A 26,916-nucleotide genomic window follows, 5' to 3' on the forward strand; every position below is an offset into this window, starting at 1 on the left:
ATTTTTCCACATGATAGATAATAGGTTGCTCATGTTTCTACAGTGTTTTAGGTTTACAAAGTGTTTTCATGTTCATTATCTCTGTGAATTCTCTTGACAGCCCTGCTTGCAATGTAGATGATGTTTCTTTCCTTTTAGAGACGATGGGCTTGAAATTCCATAAATTTGGGATGTGTATCAGTTACTCAGCTTGATGATGACAGAGGCAGGATTCAAACCTTTGTCTTCAACCTTCAGTGTGCATGGTAATCCCCTGCAGGTCTTGTTAAAGCTGTCTTCTGGGTCAGAGTTTCTGATTCAGTAAATTTAGGTGGAGGTCTAATAATGTATTTCCAACAAGTTCTCAAGTGATACTGATATTGCTAATCCAAAGACCCACCCGCTGGTGTAGTCAGTCCTAGACCCAGTCTATCTGTATTCTTGTCTGGTCTCTCTTAAAGAATAGGGATATTCCACAAGCAAGTGGTTTGCCTGATCCCTTTTCTCCATAAATCCTCTTTATATTTAGCAAATTGTTAAAGTACTATCTTGTGTTTTCAGTTTGTCCACATCAATGATGCTTTTAAATACAAAAAAAAATCAACACATATGTATCAACTCTATTGAATGAAGTGTATATCACTTTGTTATGTTAAAAAAAAATCTGCCCCTATTTACGGCTACATTCACTTGCTACCATCTTAATCCAAGCCACTATAGCCTGTCATCCAGGCTACTGCATTAGCCTCCTAACTGGTCTTTCTGTTTCCCCTGTTGCCCCTCTACCATCCTTTCTTTACACGGTAGCCAAAGTTATCTTTTAAAGATAAAAAGAGATCTTGTTGCCTCCATGCTCAAAACCCTCTAATGGTTTCAAGTCAAACTCAAGATCAAATAAAAACTCATCCCCAAAAGGATAAACCCAAAGAAATCCAGGCAGAGATACATAGTCAAACTTCTGAAAGCGAAATAAAAAGAAAAAATCTTGAAAGCAGCCAGAGAGAAATGGTACCTTAAGTAGAAGGAAAAAACAATTCCAATGTTAGTGGATTTCTCTTCAGAACCTATGGAGGTCACAAGGAAGTGGCACAATGTTTTTCAAGTGCTGAAAGAAAAGAACTGCTAACACGGAATTCTACATCCAGCAAAAGTATCCTTCAGGAATGAAGGGGAAATCAAGACATTCTCAGATGAAGGAAAATTAAAAGAATTTGTCACTAGTAAGCCAACCCTTAAAGAATGGCTAACAGAAGTTCTTCAGACAGAAAGAAATAATAAAAGAAGGAATCATAGAACATCAGGAAGGAAGGAAGAACAAAGAAAGAACAAAAAAATGGGTAAATACAATAGGCTTTCCTTCTCTTGAGTTTTCTAAATTATGTTTGATGATTGAAGCAAAAAGTAAAACACTGTCTAATATGTTTCTCAATGTATGTAAAGGAAACACTTAAGACAATTACATTATAAACTGGGTGTGTGGCGGGAGGTAAAGGGACATAAAGAGAAGCAAAAATTTTATACTTTGCTCTAATAGGTAAATGACACCAGTGGACTGTGATAAGTTACGTATAGAGCTATATGAAGAGATACACTAAAACATCTGTAGATAAATCAAAATGAAATTCTAAAAAATGTTTAAGTAACCCACAGGAAAACAAGAAAATGAAGACAAAAGACAGAACAAACAGAAAACGCCCAAAACAGAGACAACTAAAATGTCCCTCAATAGGTGAATGGTTCAACAAAGTGTAGTACATCCATACCATGGACTATTACTCAGCAATAAAAAGGAGAAAACCATTGATACACACAACAACTTGGATGCATATCTAAGGAATTATGCTGAATAAAGAAGACAATCTCAAAAGGTCACATAGTGTATGATTCCATTTATATAACATTCTTGAAATGACAAAACTGTAGAGATGAACAGATTAGTGGTTTCTGAGAGTCAGAAATGGGGTGGATGTAACTATAAAAGGGTAGCATGAGGGCTATCTTTGTGGTGATGGAATAGTTCTGTATCTTGATTGCAGTGGAGGTTATACAAATCTACACAGGGTAAAATGGCTTAGAAGTATACACGAACATTGAACCAATGTTGAATCCCTGGGTTTGGAACTGTACTCTAGTTATGTAAAATGTAATCACTGACATAAAGTTTCAGTTATGTAAGATGAATAAGTTCTAGAGATCTGCTGTACAACATCGTGCTTATAGTCAACAAGTCAGCATTGTACACTTAAAAACTTGTTAAGAGGGTAGATCTCATGTTAAGTTTCTAATGACAAAAGAACAACAACAACCAAAAAAAGGGGCAGGAGGAAACTTTTAGAGGTGTTGTATAGCTTATTACCTGATTGTGGTGATGGTTTCATGGCTATATGCATATCTTCAAATTCATCAAATTATCCAATTAAATTATACACATTAAATATGTCCGGGGTTTTTTATATCAGTTGTACCTCAATAAAGCTGTTTGAAAAACCAAGATGTAACCACTGTGAGAAAATGGGTGAACAGTACAGGAGACGTCTCTATACTACATTTCCATCATCCTATGAATCCATAATTATATCAAAATTAAAAGTTTAGGTTCTTCCCTGGTGGCACAGTGGTTAAGAATCTGCCTGCCAATGCAGGGGACATGGGTTCGAGCCCTGGTCCAGGAAGATCCCACATGCCACGGAGCAACTAAGCCTGGAGCCATAACTACTGAGCCTGCGTGCCACAACTACTGAAGCCTGCGTGCCTAGAGCCCATGCTCCGCAACAAGCCCACCGTGGGCTTCCCTGGTGGTGCAGTGGTTGAAAGTCCGCCTGCCGATGCAGGGGACACGGGTTCGTGACCCGGTCTGGGAAGATCCCACATGCCCCGGAGTGGCTGGGCCCGTGAGCCATGGCCGCTGAGCCTGCGCGTCCGGAGCCTGTGCTCTGCAACGGGAGAGGCCACAACAGTGAGAGGCCCGTGTACCGCAAAAAAAAAAAAAAAAAAAAAAAAAGAAAGAAAACGAGAAGCCACCGCAGTGAGAAGCCTGTGCACTGCAACGAAGAGTAGCCCCAGCTCGACGCAACTAGAGAAAGCCCCACGTGCAGCAATGAAGACCCAACGCGGCCAAAAATAAATAAATAACCACAGTAAATCTTCCAAAATCTGTAATAAATTATTAAAAAATCTAATTAGGCAAATATTTTAAAAAATTAAGTTTAGAAAAGGGTAACCTCAAAAAGAGAGATATACCATGATGATGTATGAGAAGACTCAACATCAAATGGCAATTCTCTTCAAATTGATCTATAAACTTAATTCAAGTTCAATCAAAATCACAACAGGATTTTTAATGGATCCTGACAAGCTGATCCTAAAATTTATATAGAAGAGTCATGCACCAAGAATAGACAAAACAATTTTGAAGAAGATCAATGGGGGGCAGATTCTCAACACTTATTATGTTATAGCAATTAAAAGAGTGCTGTGGGATTGGCAGATGGATAAACAAATAGACCAGTGGAATCTAAAAGAGCCTAAAAACAACTCATATAAATCTATGAGAACTGGATATATGACAGAGGTTGATTATAAATCATGGAGGATATGATATAGACTATTCAATAAATGGTATTAAAATGATCCATGTGAGAAAAGATAAAAATTAGATGAACTTTCTTCAAATCCTACCTGAGAATCAGTTCAAAATGAGTTAAAGATCTAAATGTTAAAAGCAGAATTTCATAACATTTTGATGCAAATATAGAATATCTTTATGGTCTAAGAGTAAGGAAGAATCATTAATCACACCCAAAAACCTCAAAAAGTTTAAAAGAAAAGATGGATAAATGAGGCTGCATTAAATATGAAAATGTCTATAGAAAAAAACAACACTATAAAGTGAAAACAAGCCATATAGTGGGAGGAGATATTTGGCATGCAAAAATTGAAAAAGAAACAGCATCTAAAAGACATAAAACAAATCAATTTTTAAAAGGCAACCAGCCCAAAAGGAAAACGGGCAAAGATTACAAACAGGCAATAGACCCAAGAAACTAGAGTGATCTATAAATATATGAAAAGATGCTCAACCTCACTAGTATTCACGGAAATTAAGAAAAAGGAGACATGATTTTTACTTGTCGGATTGGCAAAAATTAAAACTCAAGAATTGTCAATGGTATGGTGTCGTGGGACCACATAGACTGGTGTCTGTTATTTGGTACAGACACTTTGGAAAGTAATCTGCCAAGACCCAGAAAAACTAAAAGTGTGTGTACTCTTTACCTCGGCAATCCTACTCTACTATCTAAAAGGTACATACTCTGGAGAATTTGCCACCTAGTGTACAAAGACACATGGACACCTGTGTTCACTGCAAGTTGTTTTTAATAGTAAAAAAAAAAAAAGGAAACAACATAAATATCCATCAATTGGGGAATGAATAAATGAAATGTGTCATGGTTGTACTATAGGTTACGGTTCAGCAGTGAAAACAAACTAGATCATTATGCACCCACGTGGATTGATCTCAAGAACATAATGCTGAATTTTCAAAGTACATACAAAACTATATAGTGTATTATTTACGGCCTGGAAGAAAATGTATCAAATTAAGGAAAATGGATGGACTAGAAGTGGGAGATTAAGGGAACTTCAACTTCTCCTGTAGTTTATTTTAAAAAATAAGCTATTTTAAAAATCTGTTCTATTAAACTATTCTATTTTTTTAATGGAAGACAAAGTAAATATAGTACTGTATTTCCACTCTGCGTGGCAAGTACACAAGTGTTTGCTATATTCCTCTCTCTACTGTCCTGCATTTTTAAAGTTCTCAAGATAAATGAAAGATGTGGTGTCAGATGGTTCTGATAAATACTCAGTTTGAGGAACCACCCTATTAAGGACCTAGTAACTTTATACGTTAACCTCCCCAGGGACATTTTCACTTTTAAAGAAGGCTGCAGTGTTTAATCCAAAGGCAGAGGCACTGTGGTGTTTGCTGTCACTTCTGAATTGTGGGTTACTAAGTTTTGCAGGCAAAACTTCAAAGGGTATGATTTTCCTCCTATGTGCTAGTCCTGCAATTTGGATGAGTTGCCACCACTTTGACAGAATGATAGGTTTCCCTTAAGTTGGACAGCTCAGAGAGAGGGAACAGAGCACATTTCCCCACTTAATTATGCTTTCACTCTTTTTTTTTTTGTTTTTTTGTTTTGCGGTACGCGGGCCTCTCACTGTTGTGGCCCCTCCCGTTGCGGAGCACAGGCTCCGGACGCGCAGACTCAGCGGCCATGGCTCACGGGCCCAGCCGCTCCGCGGCACGTGGGATCTTCCCGGACTGGGGCACGAACCAGTGTCCCCTGCATTGGCAGGCGGACTCTCAACCACTGCACCACCAGGGAAGCCCCTGCTTTCACTCTTTATCAATAAACCTGCATTTAAAATAACTCCACAGAAAATAAAATTTAGAGCAGGATTTATTGAAACACAGACACCTAGGTGCAAATAAATCCCGTCAACTTTTATTAAGCATTTGTTCTGTCTTGTTCACCAACCTTGAGTAGATTGAACACAATTTAAAGATTTCTTGGCTTGTCTGCAGAGTATCAAGACCTGTCCGTGGCTCTGAGACGCCTACTCCCTTCACCCCAATCAACTCAACCAGTTGTTTAAACTGCTCGAATCTTTCTTCAGCCACAGTTTTGAAGTGAGAGTCTTTTTATTGCTTTGGGCATGTTCCTTCTCCTCGCCAGTGCTCAGAATTTTAACTATGTAACTATTCAATTTCTCTCTGTGTCCTTACATGGGGGAGAAACGGGGATTTCTGTTCCACACAGCTTGGCAAAGGCTAGCAGGGAGTGAGAGATTACAGCCAGATGTACATCTGCATGTCAGCAGCAAGAAGGTCTGGGATGGTGCTTTTTCAATCAGAAGGGAGTCATTTTCCCCCTCAAAGGAGAGGGCCTCCTCCCTCTTATCAGATATTTGGCTGCTAGCTGCTCACTGATTAATTACTGAGGTTGCATCTCCACACAACTGGTCTTCTTAACAATTCTAGCAGGCTTCCAGTTCATTCCTGAATGTGCTTCTTATTTTTTTAAAGCATCCTCCTTTCCTAAAGCATACATTTGAAAAAAAGAAAAGAAAAAGAAAAACAGTTAAAAGAACAAAGCATAGATTTTAAACAAATAAAGTAATTCTACCGCAATTTCTAATATTAGAAAATCAAGCACCAGTGGGAGAGTAGTTTCAGGGGCAGGGAAACATTTTGGGTACCCTTCAAATCAGAACACCAAGCCAATCACTTATTCTATTTGCATGTGAGGTATTATTCCATCTATCTTTTGGTTAATTCCAGAAATCCAGTTTATATTGGAAAGGTAAGGCAACACAGGCATCCCTTTTCTGTACCCCCAGCAGCCTGCCACACGCCCAGTAGAGATAGCATATCAAGTTCATTATTAGTAAGTTCCTTTTCTAGTTCGACTCTTTACTGAGAATTTCCATCTGTTTTCCAAGACAGATATATGAGGTGCACAATACAATCACTCCATGAAACCTAGCCTGGAAACTGCCTCTTGGGTCACATTCTCATTTCTAAGGCGCTCAACATGCAATGCAGCCAGTATTAGGAGCAGTTGATTGTGAGAAGTATAATTATGGCTTCTCCAAGACAGGCTAAAGTCACAAGTACATACTGAAATGCAAGCAAGTGAGAGTGACGCTGCTATTATAAGGAGAACCTTGAGTCCATTCCAACTTATAACTAAAGTAAATTTTGGTACATTCACTATTATCAGTAACAAATTATTGATGTCACACTTTACAGCCAATCATGTCACATCAACTGTGGTTGACAGTGGCTACCCTTATCATATCGGTGACTGCCATGCTCTCTCATGTCTCTGAGGATGCTTTTCCCTCTGCTGTAAAAGGTCCTAAACCCCACATGGTAAATCCACAAAACAAGTTTGTTGATTGACTGAAGGAATGAATGAATGAAGTGCTTGCAACCTCAGATAAGCCTCCCACTGCGTTTATAATGTTCACACATTGGGCCGCAGCCATGCATCAATGAAAAATAATATTCTGTTACAAATAGGAAAGTCAACTGTGATTATGGGCAATTTTCTTAACCAGAAAGCATTGAGTAGTAAGATGCTTTGCAGCTGTACATTTTTATTAAGGGCTGTTTAAATAAACGTAAAACATGTTTGCCAGGAGAGGGTAAAAAGACGGATGCAAATTTCAGTCGGAAAATAGGTACATTCATTATTTCTTGCATTTGCCTTAAAATGTGCCCCTAAAACAGCAATTATCCTTGGATGTCATTTTTGAACAGCGACAGGGACCAGAAATAGTGACTTAATTTGGGCAGGAGTTTGCTGGGACATAATATGGCTACTGTGCCTGGAGTCTTCCTTGGTCATAAAAGCAGTAAGGAAGTATGACATAACGGTGTGATGGTGAATCACAGCCCAAGCCATTTTGGTTGGCAGAATTTGAAAGACAAACATTACTTCAGGAGCAGAGAAGACGTGCCTAATTCCCTCCGTGCCTGGGCTGGGATCTCTTCAGCTTGTGCCGGTCCTGGACTTAGGTGTGTCCACATGGACACGGGCCATGGGCGCAGGGGCCGGTATAGTCCAGCCAGGAGGTAGGTCTGCTAGGGATGTGAGGACTGGAAGGCCTGCCTCCAGATCCTCCCCTCCAGGGAAACCAGGCAGCCCAACTGAAGGAGAAGGGCATCCTTACGGTGCCCTGTGGAGCCGGAGGGAGCGGGATTGCAGGAAGAGGAGAGGCTGGCCCCAGCCACTCTGCCTTGGAAATGATGGGCAGTTGAGCTGATTGCATTCGTGAATCTCTGCCATTTTTACCTCAGGCCAGCCCAAGGCACCTCCTCCTTCCCTTCTAAGGTCTCCCCTCTGGCTGCAGCTGTGGTCCAAATGGGCTTTGGTGCTCACCATAGGGGACCATAGCCTTGGGATGGAGCCTTCTTTCCTAGCTTGCTGCATTTTCAGAGCTCAGAAACCTCTATTCTCTCGTATCTTTTGTTTTACACTGACAGCCCCAGGCCATCGTCCTCTCCTACTTCTGTTTTCTCTGTCTCTGCCCCTTTATGGAAATCAGCCGCCCTCTCATAGTAGGGTAGAACATAGTAGAATCCCAGCAAGGCTTTCACTGGAGCACTCATCTATTTACCAGGGCTCTTCCCCGCTCTCATTCCTCACGCATACACCCCTAACCCCATCAATTCTCAAACTTTAATTTCAAAACAAATTGTGGTAACAGAACCCTAACATAAAGTTTACCATTTTAACCATTTTAAGTGTACAGTTCAGTGGCATCATGTACATTCACGTTGTTGTGCGACCATCCATCTCCAGAACCCTTTTCATCTTCCAGACTGAAACTCTGTACACATCAAACAACTTCCCTTCTCCCCCTACCTCAAGTCCCTAGCAGCTACCATCCTACTTTCTGTTTCAGTGAATTTGATTACTGCAGGTCCCTCCTGTAAGTGGAATCATACAGTATTTGTCTTTTTGTGACTGGCTCACTTCACTTAGCATAATGTTTTCAAGGTCCATCCATGTTCTAGCGTGTGTCAGAATTTCCTTCCTTTTTAAGGCTAAGTAGTGTTCTATTGTATGTGTATACTATTGATACATTTTGTTTATCCACTCATCCATCAATGAACACTTGGGTTGTTTCCACCCTTCCAAACATTCCTCTGAACTGTGGAAACACTAGGAATGAACATCAAAAGTGCTGAAGCTTTCAGATGTCCCATCCTCTGTTCTCCGGAATCCTCATCTTGATCATCACAGCCCTCTCCTATCGATCATGCAGATGGGTTGCTAAGTGCCTGACAGACTTTATCATGTTCAATATCCACAACGATGAGGTGAGGCAGGTGTTGCTCCCATTTTAGAGGGTGATTCTGAGACTAAGAGAAGCTAAGCTAAGCTAAGCTAGCAACTTGGCTCAGGTCAAAGAGTTAATAAGTAGCAGAGCTAGGATCTGAAAGCCCCACTCAGAACCGCCCCCTCTGGTGCTTACTCAAGGCCCAGGGGCCCTCTGCCACCAGTTGCTACTCCCTTCTGTTTGGTTTGGGGTCGTGTTGGTTTGTTGGGTTTTTTTTTTTCCCCAGAGAGTTTTTCTTTCTTTTTTTTTTAAATTGAAGTATAGTTGATTTACAATGTTTTGTTAGTTTCTGGTGCACAGCAGTGTTATACACATATATGTGTGTGTGTGTACGTATATTTTCTTTCTCATATTCTTTTCCATCACGGTCTATTAAAGGATTATTGAATATAGTTCCCTGCGCTATCCAGTAGGACCTTGTTGTTTGCCTGTTTTATATATGGTAGTTTGTATCTGCTAATCCCAAACTCCTAATTTATTGTGTTGATTTTTGAGAGAAGTAGAGCTGATTCTACGCACTAACAGACCATTGACCACATGTACCTGGAAGGGCCTTTTGAGTCCTCAAATCCTGACCACCACCGCTACCACCCTATCTGTCTCTCTCTGTCTCGGCACGTGCACACACACCGCTCTGAAATCATTCTAATGTGGGGCTGCCAAGACTTCTCTATTGCTGTTTAAAACAGTCAGTGAGCTTTATGGAGATGCCAGGATTTAGAAGACTGGCCTAGAAGACTAGGGACTCGATTCATGTTCTTGGATCTACAACTCTTCCACAAGCTATTTGTTTCATTTCTTCTCCTGAGGCGCTCTGTTCTTATCTACCTTGAATGGATTAAGTAAAGAGGTGCCCAGCATTTTTAAATGCTAGAAGAATTAGGCTTGAGGCTGTTGGCAGATGCTTACCTGTTAGTGTAGGTATGTCTTAGATACCTGAGTGACACCAGGCTCCACTAAGGAGAAAAAGGCCCCAGGGATTTTGTGGCTGAGACTGGGATACGTGTGTGGGGAGGGGGTACCCCATGGGGGTGAGAAAAGGCCCAGTGGGGTAGGAGTGTTGCAACCATCAAACACGAACTCCACTGCCTCACTTTTGCCAGGAGCTGACACAGTCCACGCTCTCTCTGACACTACCACAAGGACTGGCCAGAGTGGCTGTGCACATGCCGGGACCCTGGGCAGCAGCAGGCCCAGCTGGGTAAACAGAAGTGCAGGAGCAAAACAAGCCAATAAATCATGGCTCGGCTGTAGCCTACCCTAGTCCCCTCCTCCCCCTTCCTTTTCAGCTCACCCGGGTCTCCATATGAAGCACATGGGCCCTGGTGTCCTTTGATCTATCTTCTTTCCCTTCTTTACAAGGGAGAAATGTATCTATAGGAGGGGTGAGCTCAGCTCCACCTGTGACCCGCTGCCAGAGTTCCTTGCAAGGAGCCACAAGCATCACACATTCAGCTGCTAATAGCAAAAAAGGGTGAGCAGACATGGAAACATAAGGTTGGCCTATGGTTAGGGGGCCCTGGGTGGTTGACCTTCACAGAGTTATGGAGACTAATGGGGCATGTTCTCCACTTCAAGCACTGGCACGTGGGCCACAGCCTGCCTACACTAAGCCCATAGGATGCTGCTAAGGACCAGAGCTGAGCTCAAACTCTACCTTCCTTTGCCTCACAGCTTGAGGTTTTTATACGCTGCCCGTGCTCGAGTTTGGAGCTCTCACCTTTTTGAGATCCCTCATCCTGCTAGCAAATAGATATACCCTCCATTGTATGTCACTGATCCCCAGAAGACTTCTTCCTTCTGGAGGCCCACAGTGTCATGATCCGCTGGATGACCTTCTGACTGCTGTATCTCTAGTGCCTAAAATAGTGCTAACACATAATTGGTGCTGATTAAATACTTGTTGAGTGAGTGAATGAATTGACATAGTGTAATGGTTAAGAGGTAGTCTCTGGAGTCAGACAGACCAGAATTCCAGCCCAGGTTCTGCCAGTTTGATCTTGGGAAAGATAACGTACCCTCCCTTGGCCTTGGTTTCCTTGTCTGTAAGATAATGATAACGGTATTGTAACAAGACTATTCACTACTATTATTATTTTGTATAACAACCGTAGGCAACTGGTCCAGATTACCAGGGGTGCTGAATTGAAGGTTCTGTTGTCTCATCCTGATTCGATAGAAGAGAGTGCTCTAAAGTCTGCTATGGTGAAGATGAGGGAAGTGAGAGCTTACTTGCAGGAAATTTGCCTTCTCTGGTTTGGCTGGCCAAGCCCCAGCTATCTGGAGTAGTCTTCAGGGAGAAGTATATTACATACATACGACAGGTAGCTTTTATCAACCATGCAGGAAAAACATTTATGCCTTCAGTGGGGGCTCTCCCCTAGAGTGAGGGCAAGGGATGAGGGTAGGTCTGCCTACTAAAATTCTGAAATCATTCAAATAGCTCATTACTGACCCAAGAGTTGGAAGTAGCATTCAGACTCCTCATCAAAGAGCTCCCTATTCTGAGTCCGCCATCAACAGAGGAGCAGACCCTCAATGGGAAGTCATTTCCCTATTCCTGAGTGGAATCTTTGGCTCTATAAGCAGAACGGCTGCCTTACCATGTGCCTGAGTTTGTCAAATGTCACACACTATATTTCAAACATGTGAGTTGACATCATGTGAGCAATATTGCACTCATTTCCAACTCTCTTTGAACTTCAAAGGAGATGTCAGCCTCATTGGCCCCACCTAAATGTGTGGTACTTTTGATCAACTGGTACCTGATGGCCAAGAAGACTTAGAGGCCCACGTGTAATTAGAAATGGAGCCAAGAAAGGGAATTTTTGACTAAAGGTAAATGAACCCAAGTTTTGGAAAGTTTGAGTTCAGCTGGAAACACAAAGCACATGAGGTCAGAGTAAGTCTTAAATTCTCTATCTGAAAACACTCAAATGACATCACCCTGAGTCTGGGAGTATCCTTGGGGTCTGGAGAAGTGTAAGCCAGGAAGCCTCCCTGGAGAAAAAAAATCTTCCCCACCTCCAAGTCTCTCCAGGGACTTTTAGCTCTCAACAAAGCTGTAGGGTGGGCTGGGCTATGAGGCGCACTGTAAAGGTGGGAGTAAACTTTTACTCCCACTCCCTGAGCCTACTTCACCAAATGATGAACCTGCCTGTGTGCATTACTTGAAAATTACATAAACAGCACCGTGATCTCCAGAAATACCTCCTTGTTGGCCTCCAGCAAGTCCCCTTTTTTACAACTTTGGGGCTTGACATTCCTCATGCTCAGGGAATTTGGACAGACTTTAGGGAGACCTTAGCAAACAAGAACATGTGATTCAAGCAAATGGATGCCATCTGGCCAGTTAGCAAGGGTTATAGGCAAGGGACACCCAAAAGGGAAGCAGTTTTGAGAGTAGTCTGAGGGCGAAGGCCCCAGCTGAGGAGAAGAGACCTCAGAGATATTGTCCTGGGATCTGGCTACTTGAGGCAACTTGGGGCTGAGCACAGCAACAGAAAGGGGAGACTAGAGGGCAAGGAAGATAAATGGGAAGGCTTCCTTCCAAAGTCCTCCTTCTCTATCAGACAGAAGAGAGACAAAGCTGAAAAACTGCTCTCTTCCTTTCCTCTGCCCACCTCCCTCTCTTGCCAAATGAAAGGGGTACAAAGGGGCCTGTGAATAATTGTGTTTTACAGAAAGGCTAGGCCCCCTTTTTTACTTATAAAGAATTTGAATTAGTCATTCTCTAAATAGAAAGGATTTCACCCAAGTTATTTGCACTTCACACCTGGGCAAAAACTGCAGACAATATCCCTTATGAATATAGATTAAAAAAAACCCTCAACAAAATTCAGAACAGGTAAATCCATAGAGACAGAAATTACATAAGTGGTTGACAAGGGCTAGGGAGAGGGGAGAATGAGGAGTGACTGCTTAATGTGTATGGGGTTTCCTTCTGAGGTGATGAAAATGCTCTGAAACTAAATAGTGATGATGATTGCACAATACTGTGAATGTACTAAATGCCAGTGAGTTGGACACTTTGAAATGGTTGAAATGGTGAATTTTATGTATAGGTGTATTTTACCACAATAATAAAAAATCCTTAACAAAATACCAGCAATTATTGGTATATGAATTCCATGAATTCGACAACATATAAAAAGGATTACATACAATGACCATGTGGGATTTTTCCCATGAATTCAAGGTCGGTTCAAAATATGAAAATCAATCAATGTAATACACCATATTAATAAAACAAAGGACAAAACCCACATATTCATCTCAGTAGATGCAGGACAAGCATTTCACACAATCCAATGTCCTTTCATGATAAAAACATTCAAAAAACTAGAAATAGAAAGTAATTTCCTCAATCTGACAAAGGACGTCTATGAAAAACCCACAGCTAACATCAGATTTAATGGTGTAAAACTGAAAGCCTTCTCCCTAAGATCAGGAACAAGACAAGGATATCTACTCTTACCACTTCTATTCAACATTGTACTAGAGATTCTAGTCAGGCCAGTTAGGCAAGAGAAAGAAATAAACGGCATACATATTGGAAAGGAAGAAGTAAAAATATCCCTATTCACAGATAATATAATTTTGTATGCAGAAAATCCTAAAGAATCTACAAAAAAAACCATATTAGAGCTAGTAACATGTTCAACAAGGTTGCAGGATACAAGATCAATATACAAAAATCAATTTTACTACTATACACTAACAATAGACAAATTGAAAATCAAACAACAATTCCATTTGCAATAAAAAAATAATTAGGAATAAATTTAACAAAGGAAGTGTAAGAGTTGTGTACTGAAAACTATAAAACATCACTGAATGAAATAAAAGAAGCAATAAATAAAAGACATTCCTTGTTCATGGATTAGAAGACATAATATTGTTACAATGGCAATACTCCCCAAAACAATCTACAGATTCAGTGAAATCCCTAAAAAAATCCCAGCTGGCTTTTCTTGCAGAAATTGACATGATGATCCTAAAATTCATATGGAAATGGCAAGAGACCCAGAGCTAAAACTATAAAAACTAAAACTAAAACTCTTGGAAGAAAACATAGTTATAAATCTTCATGACCTTGAATTAGGTAATGGATCTCTAAATAGGACACCAAAAGCACAAGTGACAAAAGAAAAAAAAAAAGAGATACACAAAATTTTCGTGGACTACACGAAAATTTAAAACTTTCGTACTGCAAATTATACCATTCAGAAAGTGAAAAGACAACATGCAGAATGGGAGAAAATATTTGCAAATCATATATTTGATAAGGGACTTGTATCTAGAATATATATAGACCTCTTACAACTTAATAATAAAAGGACATATAATCCAATTAAAAGTGGGCAAAGATCTGAATAGACATATTTCTCTAAAGAGGATATACAAATGGCCAATAAGTACATGAAAAATGCTCAAAATCATTTAGCCATCAAGGAAATCCAAATCAAAACCATGAAGAGATACCACTTTACACCCACTAGGATGGCTATAATCAGAAAGACAGATTTTGCCAACAAGTATTGGCAAGGATGTGGAGAAATTGGAACGCTCATATGCTACTGGTGGGAATGGAAAATGGTGCAGCCACTTTGGAAAACAGTCTGGCACTTCCTTAAAAGGTTAAACATAGAGTTATCATAAGACCCCAAAATTCCACTCCTAGATATATATACCCAAGAGAAATGAAAACATATGTCCACCCAAAAACTTGCATACAAATGTTCATAACAGCACTATTCACAATGACCAAAAGTGGAAACAACTCAAATGTTCATCAACTGATGAATGGATAAAGAAAATGAGGTACATCCATACTATGGAATAGTATTCAGCCATAAAAACAATGAACCTTGAAAACACTGAGAAAAAGCGAAAAAAAAGACCCCCCCAAAAGGTCACATATTACACTGTTGCGTTTATATGAAATGCCCAGAATAGGAAAATCCATAGAAACAGAAAGATTAGTGGTTGCCAAGGGCTGGGGGGAAGGGAAAATGGGAAGTGACTGCTAATGTGTAAGGAATTTCTTTTTGGTGTGATGAAACTCTTCTGGAATTGGATAGTGGTAATGGTTGAGCCATGTTTAAAATATACTAAAACCACTGAATTTTATAGTTTAAAAGGGTGCATTTTATGGTACATGAATTATATTGCAATAAAAAATGGAAAAAAGTTGTTTTTGCTGGGAGATCACTCTGATATTTGGTATGGAACTCAAAGGAACTCATAGAATTATACGACAGTGTTATAATAAAATTTTTCAAGTCTCATCTTCTTATTTATATGAACAAGATTTCTCAGTCCTTATGTATATAAAGAAAATTAGAAATAGAATTGATGCTGAATAACTGTCTCTTTCTAGCAATATAGTAATATTTGTCCATGGATACCTGAAAAAAAGTCCCTTCCATTTCACTGAGATGCATTTAAATAAAAATATGCTTTTTGGGCTTCCCTGCTGGCGCAGTGGTTAAGAATCCACCTGCCAATGCAGAGGACACGGGTTCAAGCCCTGGTCTGGGAGGATTCCACATGCTGCGGAGCAACTAAGCCCGTACGCTACAACTACTGAGCCTGCACTCTAGAGCCCATGAGCCACAACTACTCCGCCCACGAGCCTAGAGCCTGTGCTCCGCAGCAAGAGAAGCCACCACAATGAGAAACCTGTACACTGCAACAAAGATTAGCCCCCGCTCACCGTAACTAGAGAAAGCCCGCGCACAGCAACAAAGACTCAGTGTATACAAAAATAAAAATTTTTTTTAAATGCTTTTTGTAACTGTTAATTATTTTCAAAACCTTTTAATACATTTATTTTGTTTTGATCATTTATGTACAGTAGTTATAATAATTTTAGTAGTGTTTTATGGATACAGGAAGTAAAAATTAATTTCACTTTATAAGTATATTTTTGTTACAGAGAAGTCTGATGTGGAAGCATTACATTTCACATATAAAAATGTATTACCTTAAGATAAAATTCTCTGAGGGAAATGAACTAAAAATACAGATTCAAGGAATAAAATGTTAAATGTTTAAAATGTTTATATGTTTTAAAATAAAATGATGGTGGGTAAAAATCACTTCGGTATTTGGTATTTAGAATACATTTAAAAGAGTGAAGTAACAGTATTATTTAAAATGCTGATATTTATAATAGATTGGAAATAACATGTTTGCAATTATTTACACTTATGATTTTAAAATTGTGTGATAAAAATGTGCAAGGGGACACTGTTATTAAAGGTCAGGAAACACTGAGAATGGCACAAATCATCTATGTGGTATTCTTGTCGAAAATATATAACCTTGATCTAATCATGAGAAAAAAATCAGACAACCCCAAATTGAGGGGCGTTCTACAAAGTAGCTGGCCAGTATCTTAAAAAGCATCAAGGTCATGAAAGACAGAACTGTTACAGATTGGAGGAGACTAAGGAGACATGACATCTGAATGCTATGTGGGATCCTGAAACAGAAAAAAAATCAGTGGAAAGACTGAGGAAATCAGAACAAACTCTGATGTTTAGTGTAATGGACTGAATGTCTGTGTCCCCCCTCCCCCAAATTCATATGTTGAAATCCTAATCCTCAATATGATGGTATTTGGAGGTGGGGCCTTTGGGAGGTGATTAGGTCATGGGGGTGGAGCCCTCGTGAATGGGATTAGTGCCCTTATAAAAGAGTCCCCAGAGAGCTCCCTTGCCCCTTCCACCATGGGAGGACACAGAGAAGATGGCAGTTTGCAACCCAGAGGAGGACTCACCAGAACCCAACCATGTGGGCACCCATTTATCAGGCCTCCAGCCTCCAGAACTGTGAAAAATAAATTTCTGTTGTTTATAAGCCACCCAGTCAACAGTACTTTATTACAGCAACCTGAGTGGACTAAAACATTTAGTTACTATTATTGTACCAAAGTTAATTTCCTGGTTTTGATCACTGTATGATGGTTAAGTCAGTTGACATTAAGGAAAACTGGATGAAGGGTACACGGGAACTCTCTGTAGTATTTTTTTGTCAACTTTCATGTAAATCTAAAATTACTTCAAAATAAAAATTTAAAAATCTCAGGGGATTCTCAGGCAAAAGCGTTTGAAGATTATTGAGTTACATGAGTCACAGTGTCCATAAGATAAAAGCAAACCAGTGTAGCTTTTCCTGGTTCTGAGACCTGAGAGAAACTTCTCCCCCAGTGCCCTCACCACGCACTGATATGATAAAGTCCTCAGCATCCTCTTGCAGGAAACTGTGACAAGTCAGGCTCATTTTTCTTTCTGTAGGACTGCATTGTGTACTGAAAGGATACGTACATCCTTCTCAAGTGCATGTGCTCAATTTATTTTCTTTTCAGAAAAGTGTTTTTCCTGATTACAAAAGCAATATAAACTTCTAATAGAAATTTTAGAAAGCAAAGATAACTACAAAGAAGAAAATTAAAATGCCTACAATTGCACACCATGATGAGTATGTTGGGCTATTTCCTCCTTGTCTTTTTCCATGCATGTATACACAATCTGTTGTTTTCTTTAAAAAAATAAAATACTGATCATCCTGTTGTTATTGTAAACTACTTTTGTTTATGATTACAATATAAGACCATCTCTCCAAATCATGACATATTTTTTTCTAACATTATTTATTTATGTGTGTATGTATGTATTAAAGGTTATACACCACTTAGAGTTATCATGAAATATTTGCTATATTTCCCATGTTGTACAATATATCCTTGTAGCTTATTTTATACATAATAGTGTGTACCTCTTAATCCTCTACCCCTATATTGCTCTGTCCCCCTTCCCTCTCCCCACTGGTAACCACTAGTTTGTTCTCTATGAGTCTGTTTCTGTTTTGTTATATACATTCCTTTGTTTTATATTTTAGAGTCCATATATAAGTTATATCATACAGTATTTGTCTTTCTCTGACATTTCACTTAGCATCATGCCCTCCAAGATCATCCACATTGCTGCAAATGGCATTATTTCATTCTTTTTTATGGCTGAGTAGTATTCCATTGTGTGTGTGTGTGTGTGTGTGTGTGTGTGTGTGTGTGTGTGTATATATATATATATATATATATACCACATCTTCTTTATCCAGTCATCTGTTGATGGACACTTAGATTGCTTCCATATCTTGGCAATTGTAAATAATGCTGCTATGAACACTCAGATGCGTGTACCTCTTCCAAGTAGTGTTTTTGTTTTTTTCAGATATATACCCAGGAGTTGAATTGCTGGGTCATATGGTAGTTCTATTTTCAGTATTTGAGAAACCTCCATACTATTTTCCACAGTGGCTGCACCAATTTACATTCCCACCAACAATATATGGGGGTTCCCTTTTCTCCACATCCTCGCCAACATTTGTTATTTGTGGTCTTTTTGATGACAGCCATTCTGACAGGTGTGAGGTGATATCTCATTGTGTTTTTAATTTGCATTTCCCTGATGATTAGCGATGTTGAGCATCTTTTTATGTGCCTGTTGGCCATCTGCATTTCCTGGAAAAATGTAAATGTCTATTCAGTTCTTCTGCCCATTTTTTAATTGGGTTATTTTTTGATGTTGAGTTGTATCAACTGTTTATATATGTTGTCTCCAACATCATTTAAAATCATGAGATAAAATTCTGTTGTGTGGATGGTTCAAAATTGATGTTACTGGCCCCCCATTACTGGACCATGTGCTTGTCAACCATACAAAGGTAGGGACTCTGTCCCTGACAGAGTCTCTGCACTCGGGGTAGACACTTAGACCAGGACAGGTGGACCAACACATGATTTATGGCTATTAAATGCAAAAGAAGATGGGGTTTCTGCTTTACCAAAACATAAGCAGGCCTCAGAATATTGCTGTTTCTAGTGGATAGTGGTGGGCTGTGTATTATCTCCTTGCACTTCTGTTTAGAAAAAAGTTTTCAAGTATATCTCCAAATACCATGTATAATATGTGTAAAATATGTATAATTTTAATATATTTATTTATATATTTTATCAATGCATTTATATATAATATAATGCATTTATATATATTTATCAATGCATTATATATTTTATCAATGCATTTATACTTTGTAAATACATTTCTAGTTTACAAATTATATTAATGTACTATAAACTAATATAATAATTAAGGACATTCTATAACCTATACAAAAATAGAAAATTATTTATAAATTATGGGTATATTAATAATTTGTAAATTATAAACTAAGCTTAGTGTGTATGTTTTACATCATAAAGCATACATAGGAAATAGAAATTTAGGGAATTTCCTGGCGGTCCAGTGGTTAAACTTCACGCTTCCAATGCAGCGGGTGTGAGTTCGATCCCTGGTTGGGGAACTAAGATCCCACATGCTGCACTAAGACCCCACAGGCTGGTGCGGCCAAAAAAAAAAAAAAAGAAAATAGAAATTTAAAAGTGATTAAAAAACAGACAATGGAATTAGAAGTTCTAACATTTTCTTCCCACACCTCAATGTGCATACCCTACTTTGGAGATCAGTGAACGGGGAGATCTTCAACTTAATCCATTTCTTTGGAAAGAGAGGCAGCAAGTCACTTTTCTTAACACCTTCAAATAGCTTCTGACAGAGTCTGCAGTCAGGAAGTCCATCTCAAACCCTCTTGGACCCCTCCAGGCATTTCAGATTGACTCCTGCAGAGGTCTGCTGATCTTGGTGCCACATGGCTCTTGGTTACATGGCTGATGTGTTGTCTATTGACTTTAGATTGTTGGAGCTGGTAGGCAAGAGGCGGGTCATTAATCAGTCCAGCACTTAGCATGCTGTTAGCTTTCATTGTTACAGGCCACTGTGATTTGTAGACCAAACACTGGCCCTGGAATCAGAACACATGGGTTTTAGTCCTTCCTCTGCTCCTTGCTTAGTTGTGTGACCTTGGCCAAGCCAATTTACCTCTCTGAAGGAAGTCACAGTGAGCCACAGGAGGCAGTATCACCATGTAGAAGAGACAAGCCCTAGAATCAGGCAGACCTGGCTCAAATCTCAGCTCTGCCCCTTGGGTTCCATGCAGTTTGGGGCCAGCTGATCTTCTCTTGGCCTCCATGTTCTCATTTTTAATTGGGGGGGATAATAATAATACGTATCTCACAGGCTTGTGAAATTTTGTGAAAGTTACTAGAATAGTACTCAGTAAACGTGTGCTAAATCTGACTCATTTAAAGGTAAGCAAAGGGGCTTCCCTGGTGGCACCGTGGTTAAGAATCTGCCTGCCAATCCAGGGGACACGGGTTCGAGCCCTGGTCCGGGAAGATCCCACATGCTGCAGAGCAACTAAGCCCGTGCGCCACAGCTACTGAGCCTGCGCTCTAGAGCCTGTGAGCGACGACTACTGAGCCCATGTGCCACAACTACTGAAGCCCACGTGCCTAGAGCCCGTGCTCCACAACAAGAGAAGCCACCGCAGTGAGAAGCCCACGCACACCGCAACGAAGAGTAGCCCCCCGCTCACCACAACTAGAGAAAGCCCTCACACAGCAATGAAAACCCAACGCAGCCAAAAATAAAATACAAAATAAATTAATTTAAAAAAATAAATAAAGGTAAGCAAAATTACCTTTTTGTCAGAGTCCTCCAAAATCATCTGTTCCAACCCCCTCGCCCCACAAATGAGCATACTGAGGACAAGATCTGGGGAAGGGGGCATGTCCAAGGCCACCCCTGAGTTCCATCTCTTCTATGCAGTTAGCAGACCTGGATTATCATTAGGGTGTTACCACTCTCTCCAAGTGAATTCCCCTTAAACACCACTTTTCTTGTGATAGACGTTTGATAGATACTTTTCTACATATGAGGAAAGGGAAGGGCAGAGCAGGGCAGGGAAGGGAAGGGAAAAGCCATGACACTAACTAAGGCCCCCAGGTCAGATAAAAATGTTCAGCCATCCAGAAGGAATTTGGGTGACAATAACATTCTTAATAATGGCTCATATACTATATGGACAGGGTATTACTCTAAGTGCTTTTTATATATTAACGTAGTTCATCCTCACAACAACTTTATAATCCACATTTTATAGCTGAGGAAACTGGGGCTCCGAAAGATTTCAAACTTGCCCAAAGTTACACAGGGGGAGAACTGGGATTCCAACCTAGGTGGTCTGCCTAGGGCAGTGGTTCTCCAACTTAAGCATGCATCAGAATCACCTGAGAGCTTGCGAAAACACAGATGACTGGCCCCACCTCCAGAGTTTCTGATTCAGTAGGTCTGGGATTGAGCCCAAGAATTTGCATCTGTAGGACTTCCCTGGCGGCACAGTGGTTAAGAATCCGCCTGCCAGTGCAGGGGACACAGGTTCGATCCCTTGTCCGGAAAGATCCCACATGGTGCGGAGCAACTAAGCCCACGCACCACAACTACTGAGCCTGTGCTCTAGAGCCCACGAGCCACAACTACTGAGCCCACACGCCACAACTACTGAAGCCCATGTGCCTAGAGCCCATGCTCCGCAACAAGAGAAGCCAGCAAAATGAGAAGCCTGCGCATCGCAACAAAGAGTAGTCCCCGCTCGCCGCAACTAGAGAAAGCCCACGTGCAGCAACAAAGACCCAACGCAGCCAAAAATAAACAAATAAATAAATTTAACCAAAAAAAAACCCCAAAGAATTTGCATTTGTAACAAGTTCCCAGGTGATGCTGATGCTGCTGGTAGAGGGACCACACTCTGAACATCAATAGTGTACAGATCTTACACTCTGAACCATCTTACTACACCACCCAGGTCACTCTCCTGTGAAAGCCTTCACTGAGCGCCCCACAACCTTTAAGATAAAGCACATGTGCCTCCTTGAAACACGCAGGGCACTTCATGGTCTGGCCTTGTTTAGCTTTCTAATCTCACCTCCTTCTGGTACCCTTCATAAACCCCATGTCCACCCTCCAAAGCTATTTTTTCATTCCAAATGTGCCACAAGCTCTCTCTGGCTTCTGTCTGCATTTGCCGTTCCTTCTCTCTAGGATGCCTGCATCCCCACACACTCCTCCCACCAACACTTGACAAACTTCTTGTGCGTCAAGATTAGAGATTCAGCTCAAGCACGACCTCCTTATAGAGGACTTACAGATTCCTACGTCCTACCCCCCACTCCAAGCTGGAGTGAGAGGCTTCCTTGCAGCTTCCAGGTCTCTGGCCTTCCCTCAGTTATAGCCCTTCTTTCATTATGCCGTTATATTCCATACATTGTTTTCTCCTATAACCATGAGAGACCTGTTTTATTCATATCCTTATGCCCAGTGCCTGACACCTGGTAAATGTTTGTTGAATGAAGGTATAAGGTGGATGGCTGACGAACATCTCAAGAACCCAAATAACTATTAAAAACTGCTTGGTGAAAATATGGAATCAGAAAAAGCAAACTGCACCACATCTTCTTTATCCATTCCTCTGTCGATGGACACTTAGGTTGCTTCCATGTCCTGGCTATTGTAAATAGCGCTGCAATGAACATTGGGGTGCATGTATCTTTTTGAATTATGCAATATTACTCAGCCATAAAAAGGAATGAAATTGTGCCATGTGCAGAGGTGTGGATGGACCTAGAGACTGTCATACAAAGTGAAGTAAGTCAGAAAGAGAAAAACGATTATTGTATAATATCACTTATACGTGGAATCTAGAAAAATGATACAGATGAACTTATTTGCAAAGCAGAAATAGAGACACAGATGCAGAGAACAAACTTAAGGATACGAAGAGGGGAAGGTGGGTGGGATGAATAGGGGGATTGGGATTGACATATATATATAGTACTACGTATAAAATAGATAACTAATGAGAACCTACTGTAGAGCACAGGGAACTCTACTCGGTGCTCTGTGGTGACCTAAATGGGAAGGAAATCTAAAAAAGAGGGGATATAGGTATACGAGTGGCTGATTCACTTTGCTGTACAGCAGAAACTAACACAACATTTTTTTTAAATCCTATGTACAGCCTAGTTAGCTTTTTTTGGTATATATAAATTTATTTATTTACTTATTTATTTATTTTTGGCTGTGTTGGGTCTTCATTTTTGTGCAAGGGCTTTCTCCAGTTGCAGCGAGCAGGGGCCACTCTTCATCGTGGTGCACGGCCCTCTCACTGTCGCAGCCTCTCCCGTTGCGGAGCACAGGCTCCAGACACGCAGGCTCAGTAGTTGTGGCTCATGGGCTTAGTTGCTCTGCGGCATGTAAGATCTTCCCAGACCAGGGCTCGAACCCATGTCCCCTGCATCGGCAGGCAGATTCCCAACCACTGTGCCACCAGGGAAGCCCAACACAACATTTTAAAGCAACTATACTGTGGGCTTCCCGGTGGCGCAGTGGTTGGGAGTCCGCCTGCCGATGCAGGGGACACGGGTTCGTGCCCCGGTCCGGGAGGATCCCACATGCTGCGGAGCGGCTGGGCTGGTGAGCCATGGCCGCTGGGCCTGCGCGTCCGGAGCCTGTGCTCTGCAACAGGAGAGGCCATAGCAGTGAGAGGCCTGCGAGAAAGAAAGAAAAGAGAAAGAAAGAAAGAAAGAAAGAAAGAAAAGAAAGAAAGAAAGAAAGAAAGAAAGAAAGCAACTATACTGCAATAAAAATTACTTAAAAAAAAAAAAAGGAAAAAGCAAACTGCCTCTTGCTCTAAGCCTGCCCCAATGGCACAGAATTTATCGACTGTTCTTTCTGCCATTGCCTGTCTCCCTTTCCCCTTTCCTTCCCTCGCCCACTCCCAATCCAGTGCTGGAGACACTCTACCTGTGCTCCTCGGGCTTTCTTTCCAGTCCTTCTGCCCCAGTCTCTGATTGACTCTAGTTCACCATTAAAGCTGCCCCTTTTTCTGTAGGGAGAGCCTCACATAGGCACCCCTGTCTCTGGCAACACTGCAGGATTCAGCCAACTCCACTTTGCAGGGGTGTACTTCCCTCCCCTCAAAAGTAGGGAAGATGGGGAATGGAAGGAAAGGGCTAGGGGCATCTATCCTGGATGACATGGATTTCCACTCTCTTTCTGGAGTGTGGCTTATTCTCTTTAGGGGAGTCTTTTCAGCCCTCTTAGAAGAGTGGAATGGGCTCTTCTCTCGTGCCATATAAATCTCTCATTATTTTTTTTCTCTTTCTCACATGAAGGCAGATAATGAAGGCTGACTGGCCTTCTGACTTACAAGGTTCCTTGAATAGAAGTTGCTCAGCAGAGATCTAAGAAGCATAAGACAAGTTTAATATTTATAACTAGCTTCTCCCAATGACTAGCCTCAAATATCATCAAAAGAGCTGCGGGGCCACCAAAGCAAACAGTAGGGGGAGTTATACCTTGTAAACTGTAACTATGAGATAGGACCAACCAGCTATCGTGGAAGTTCAGATAGAAAAAGTCACTTAACAAACAACAACTACAACAAGCAGCAACAAAAAACCCTGGGGAGGAGGAAGGATCTGATTTCCAGATTGAACACATTATAATATTCAAAATGTCCCATTTTCAACAAAAAGTTATGAGACCTGCAGAGAAGTAGCCCATACCCATGAAAAAACAAAACAACCAATAATAACTGTCCCTGAGGAAGCCCAGATATTGGACTTTTAGATAAAGATTTAAATCAGCTATTTTAAATATATTCAAAGAGCTAAAAGAAACCATGTCTAAAGAACTAAAGTATGAGAATAATGTCTTAATAAATAGCAGATATCCATAAAGAAATAGAAATTATTTTTTAAAAGAAACAAATAGAAATTCTGAAGTTGAAAAGTACAATAACTGATATGAAAAATTCACTAGGGAGGTTCAGCAGCAGATTTGAACAGGCAGAAGAAAAAATAAGCAAACTTGAAAATATTGATATTCAATGTGAGAAATAGAAAAAAGAATGAAGAAAAATGACCTGAGCTTCAGAGACCTGTGAGACACCTTCAGGTATACCAACATGCATATAATGGGACTCTCAGAAGGACAGGAGACAGAGGAAGAAGCAGAAAGAGTATCTGAAGAAATAATAGCTGAAAACTTTCCAAATTTGATGAAAAACATTAATCCACACATCCAAAAAGATCAACCAACTCCAAGCAGGATAAATTCAAAAAGATCTGCACCTAGACACATCATAAGCAAACTGTCCAAAGGCAAGGAAAAAATCCTGAAAGCAGCAAGAGAGAAGTGACTCATCACATACAAAAGGTCCTCAATAAGATTAACAGCTGAGGGCTTCCCTGGTGGTGCAGTGGATAAGAATCCGCCTGCCAATTCAGGGGACACGGGTTCGAGCCCTGGTCCGGGAAGATCCCACATGCCGCGGAGCACCTAAGCCCATGCGCCACAACTACTGAGCCTGCGCTCTAGAGCCCGTGAGCCACAACTACTGAAGCCCACGCGCCTAGGGCCTGTGGTCTGTGACAAGAGAAGCTGCCGCAATGAAAGCCCGCACACAGCAACAAAGACCCAATGCAGCCATAAATAAATAAATAAATAATTAAAAAAAAAGATTAACAGTTGATTTCTCATCAGAAACCAAGGAGATAGGAAGACAGTGGGATGACATATTCAAAGTGCTGAATGGCAAAAGCTGTCAACCAGGAATTCTATATCCAGCAAAACTACCCTTAAGAATGAAGGAGAATATTATTCAGCCATAAAAAAAGAATGAAATCTTGCCATTTGAGATAACATGGATGGGCCTTGAGGGCATTATGCTAAGAAATAAGTCAAACAGAGAAAGACAAATACCATATGATCCGACTTATATGTGGAATGTTAAAAAACAAACAAACAAACACAAGCTCATAGATACAGAGAACAAATTGGTGGTAGCCAGAAGTGGAGGGTGGGAGTTGGGCAAAATGGGTGAAGTGGGTCAAAAGATACAAATTTCTAGTTATAAAATAAATAAGTCATGGGGAGGTAATGTACAGCATGGTGACTAGGTAATAATACTGTACTGTATATTTAAAAGTTGCTAAGACAGTGGATCTTAAAAGTTCTCACCACAAGAAAAAAAATTTTTGTAACTATGTCTTTTGATGGATGTTAACTACTGTGGTGATAATTTCATAATATATACAAATATTGAATCATTATGTTGTACACCTGAAACTAATACAATGTTATATGTCAATTATACCTCAACTTTTAAAAAGAAGGTAAAAAAAAGAAATGACAAAGGGAGTCCTTCAGGCTGAAATGGAAGGACACTAGACAGTAACTCAAATCCACACAAATAAGTAAAGAACACCAGTAAATGTAATATTTATCTAAAAACATTAAAGATACTAATATATTTTTGTAACTCCATTTTTTCCATCTGATTGAAAAGAGAACTGCATAAAGCAATAATTACGAATCTATGTTGATGGGTACAGCATGGGTAAGGATGAAATTATGACACACATTTTACAGATGAAGCGCTGAGGCATGGGGAGGTAGTGTGCCTTGCCAAGGTCACACCACGGTCAAGAGGCAGAGGCAAGAAGTGAACACACGCCTGCCTGATTGCGGAGCCCATGAATTTAAATCCCTTGCTATTCTGTGTAAGGAAGGGCCCTGGGCCTCTTCACCTAGCTGTCAGATGGGGCTCTTTGGAAGAAGCTCAAAACATTACACCAAAGCAGATCTCTGAGATTAGCTCCTCCTTTGTAGATTTCTATTGTCTTCCTCACAGTGTCCCAAGCACGGGGCTAGGCACACAGCAGATACTCAATAATTCCAGCTGAATTGAGTTCCCCTAAAGTGACCTACATAGTTCAAGGACCTAAGGAAAAGCCAGCTTTAATGAGGAAATGCCAAGACTAGATATCATTCATTAACTGCTTCCCACTGTGCCAGGCACCATGCTAGGTGTTTATAGATATTCAAGTTATCTAGTTTCACCCATATAAGAACCCTGTGAATTAGGTTCTATAACTATCCTGTTTTATAGAAAAAGGAAACTGATGCAGCAAGTGTTTAAGCAACTTATGCGAGGTACCCCAGCTGGGAAGTGGCAGAGCTGGAATGTGACCTTACACAGTCTGGCTCC

General features: G+C 40.6%; 1 protein-coding gene across 1 annotated transcript in view; it reads right to left on the reverse strand.

Annotated features, from left to right (window-relative positions):
* Positions 1-5,487: 5,487 nt before the first annotated feature.
* The window catches only part of FAM122B (family with sequence similarity 122B), a 79,233-nt gene continuing 57,804 nt past the window's right edge, over positions 5,488-26,916 (reverse strand). Inside the window, exon 10 of the mRNA XM_029241193.1 lies at positions 5,488-6,085. Coding sequence (XP_029097026.1) covers positions 6,025-6,085 — 61 coding nt within the window. The 3' untranslated portion in view covers positions 5,488-6,024. The remainder of the gene's footprint in view (positions 6,086-26,916) is intronic.

The sequence above is a fragment of the Monodon monoceros genome, unplaced genomic scaffold (genome assembly GCF_005190385.1).
Source record: "Monodon monoceros isolate NGI ecotype Baffin Bay Population unplaced genomic scaffold, NGI_Narwhal_1 Super_Scaffold_22, whole genome shotgun sequence".
Classification (NCBI taxonomy): Eukaryota; Metazoa; Chordata; class Mammalia; order Artiodactyla; family Monodontidae; genus Monodon; species Monodon monoceros.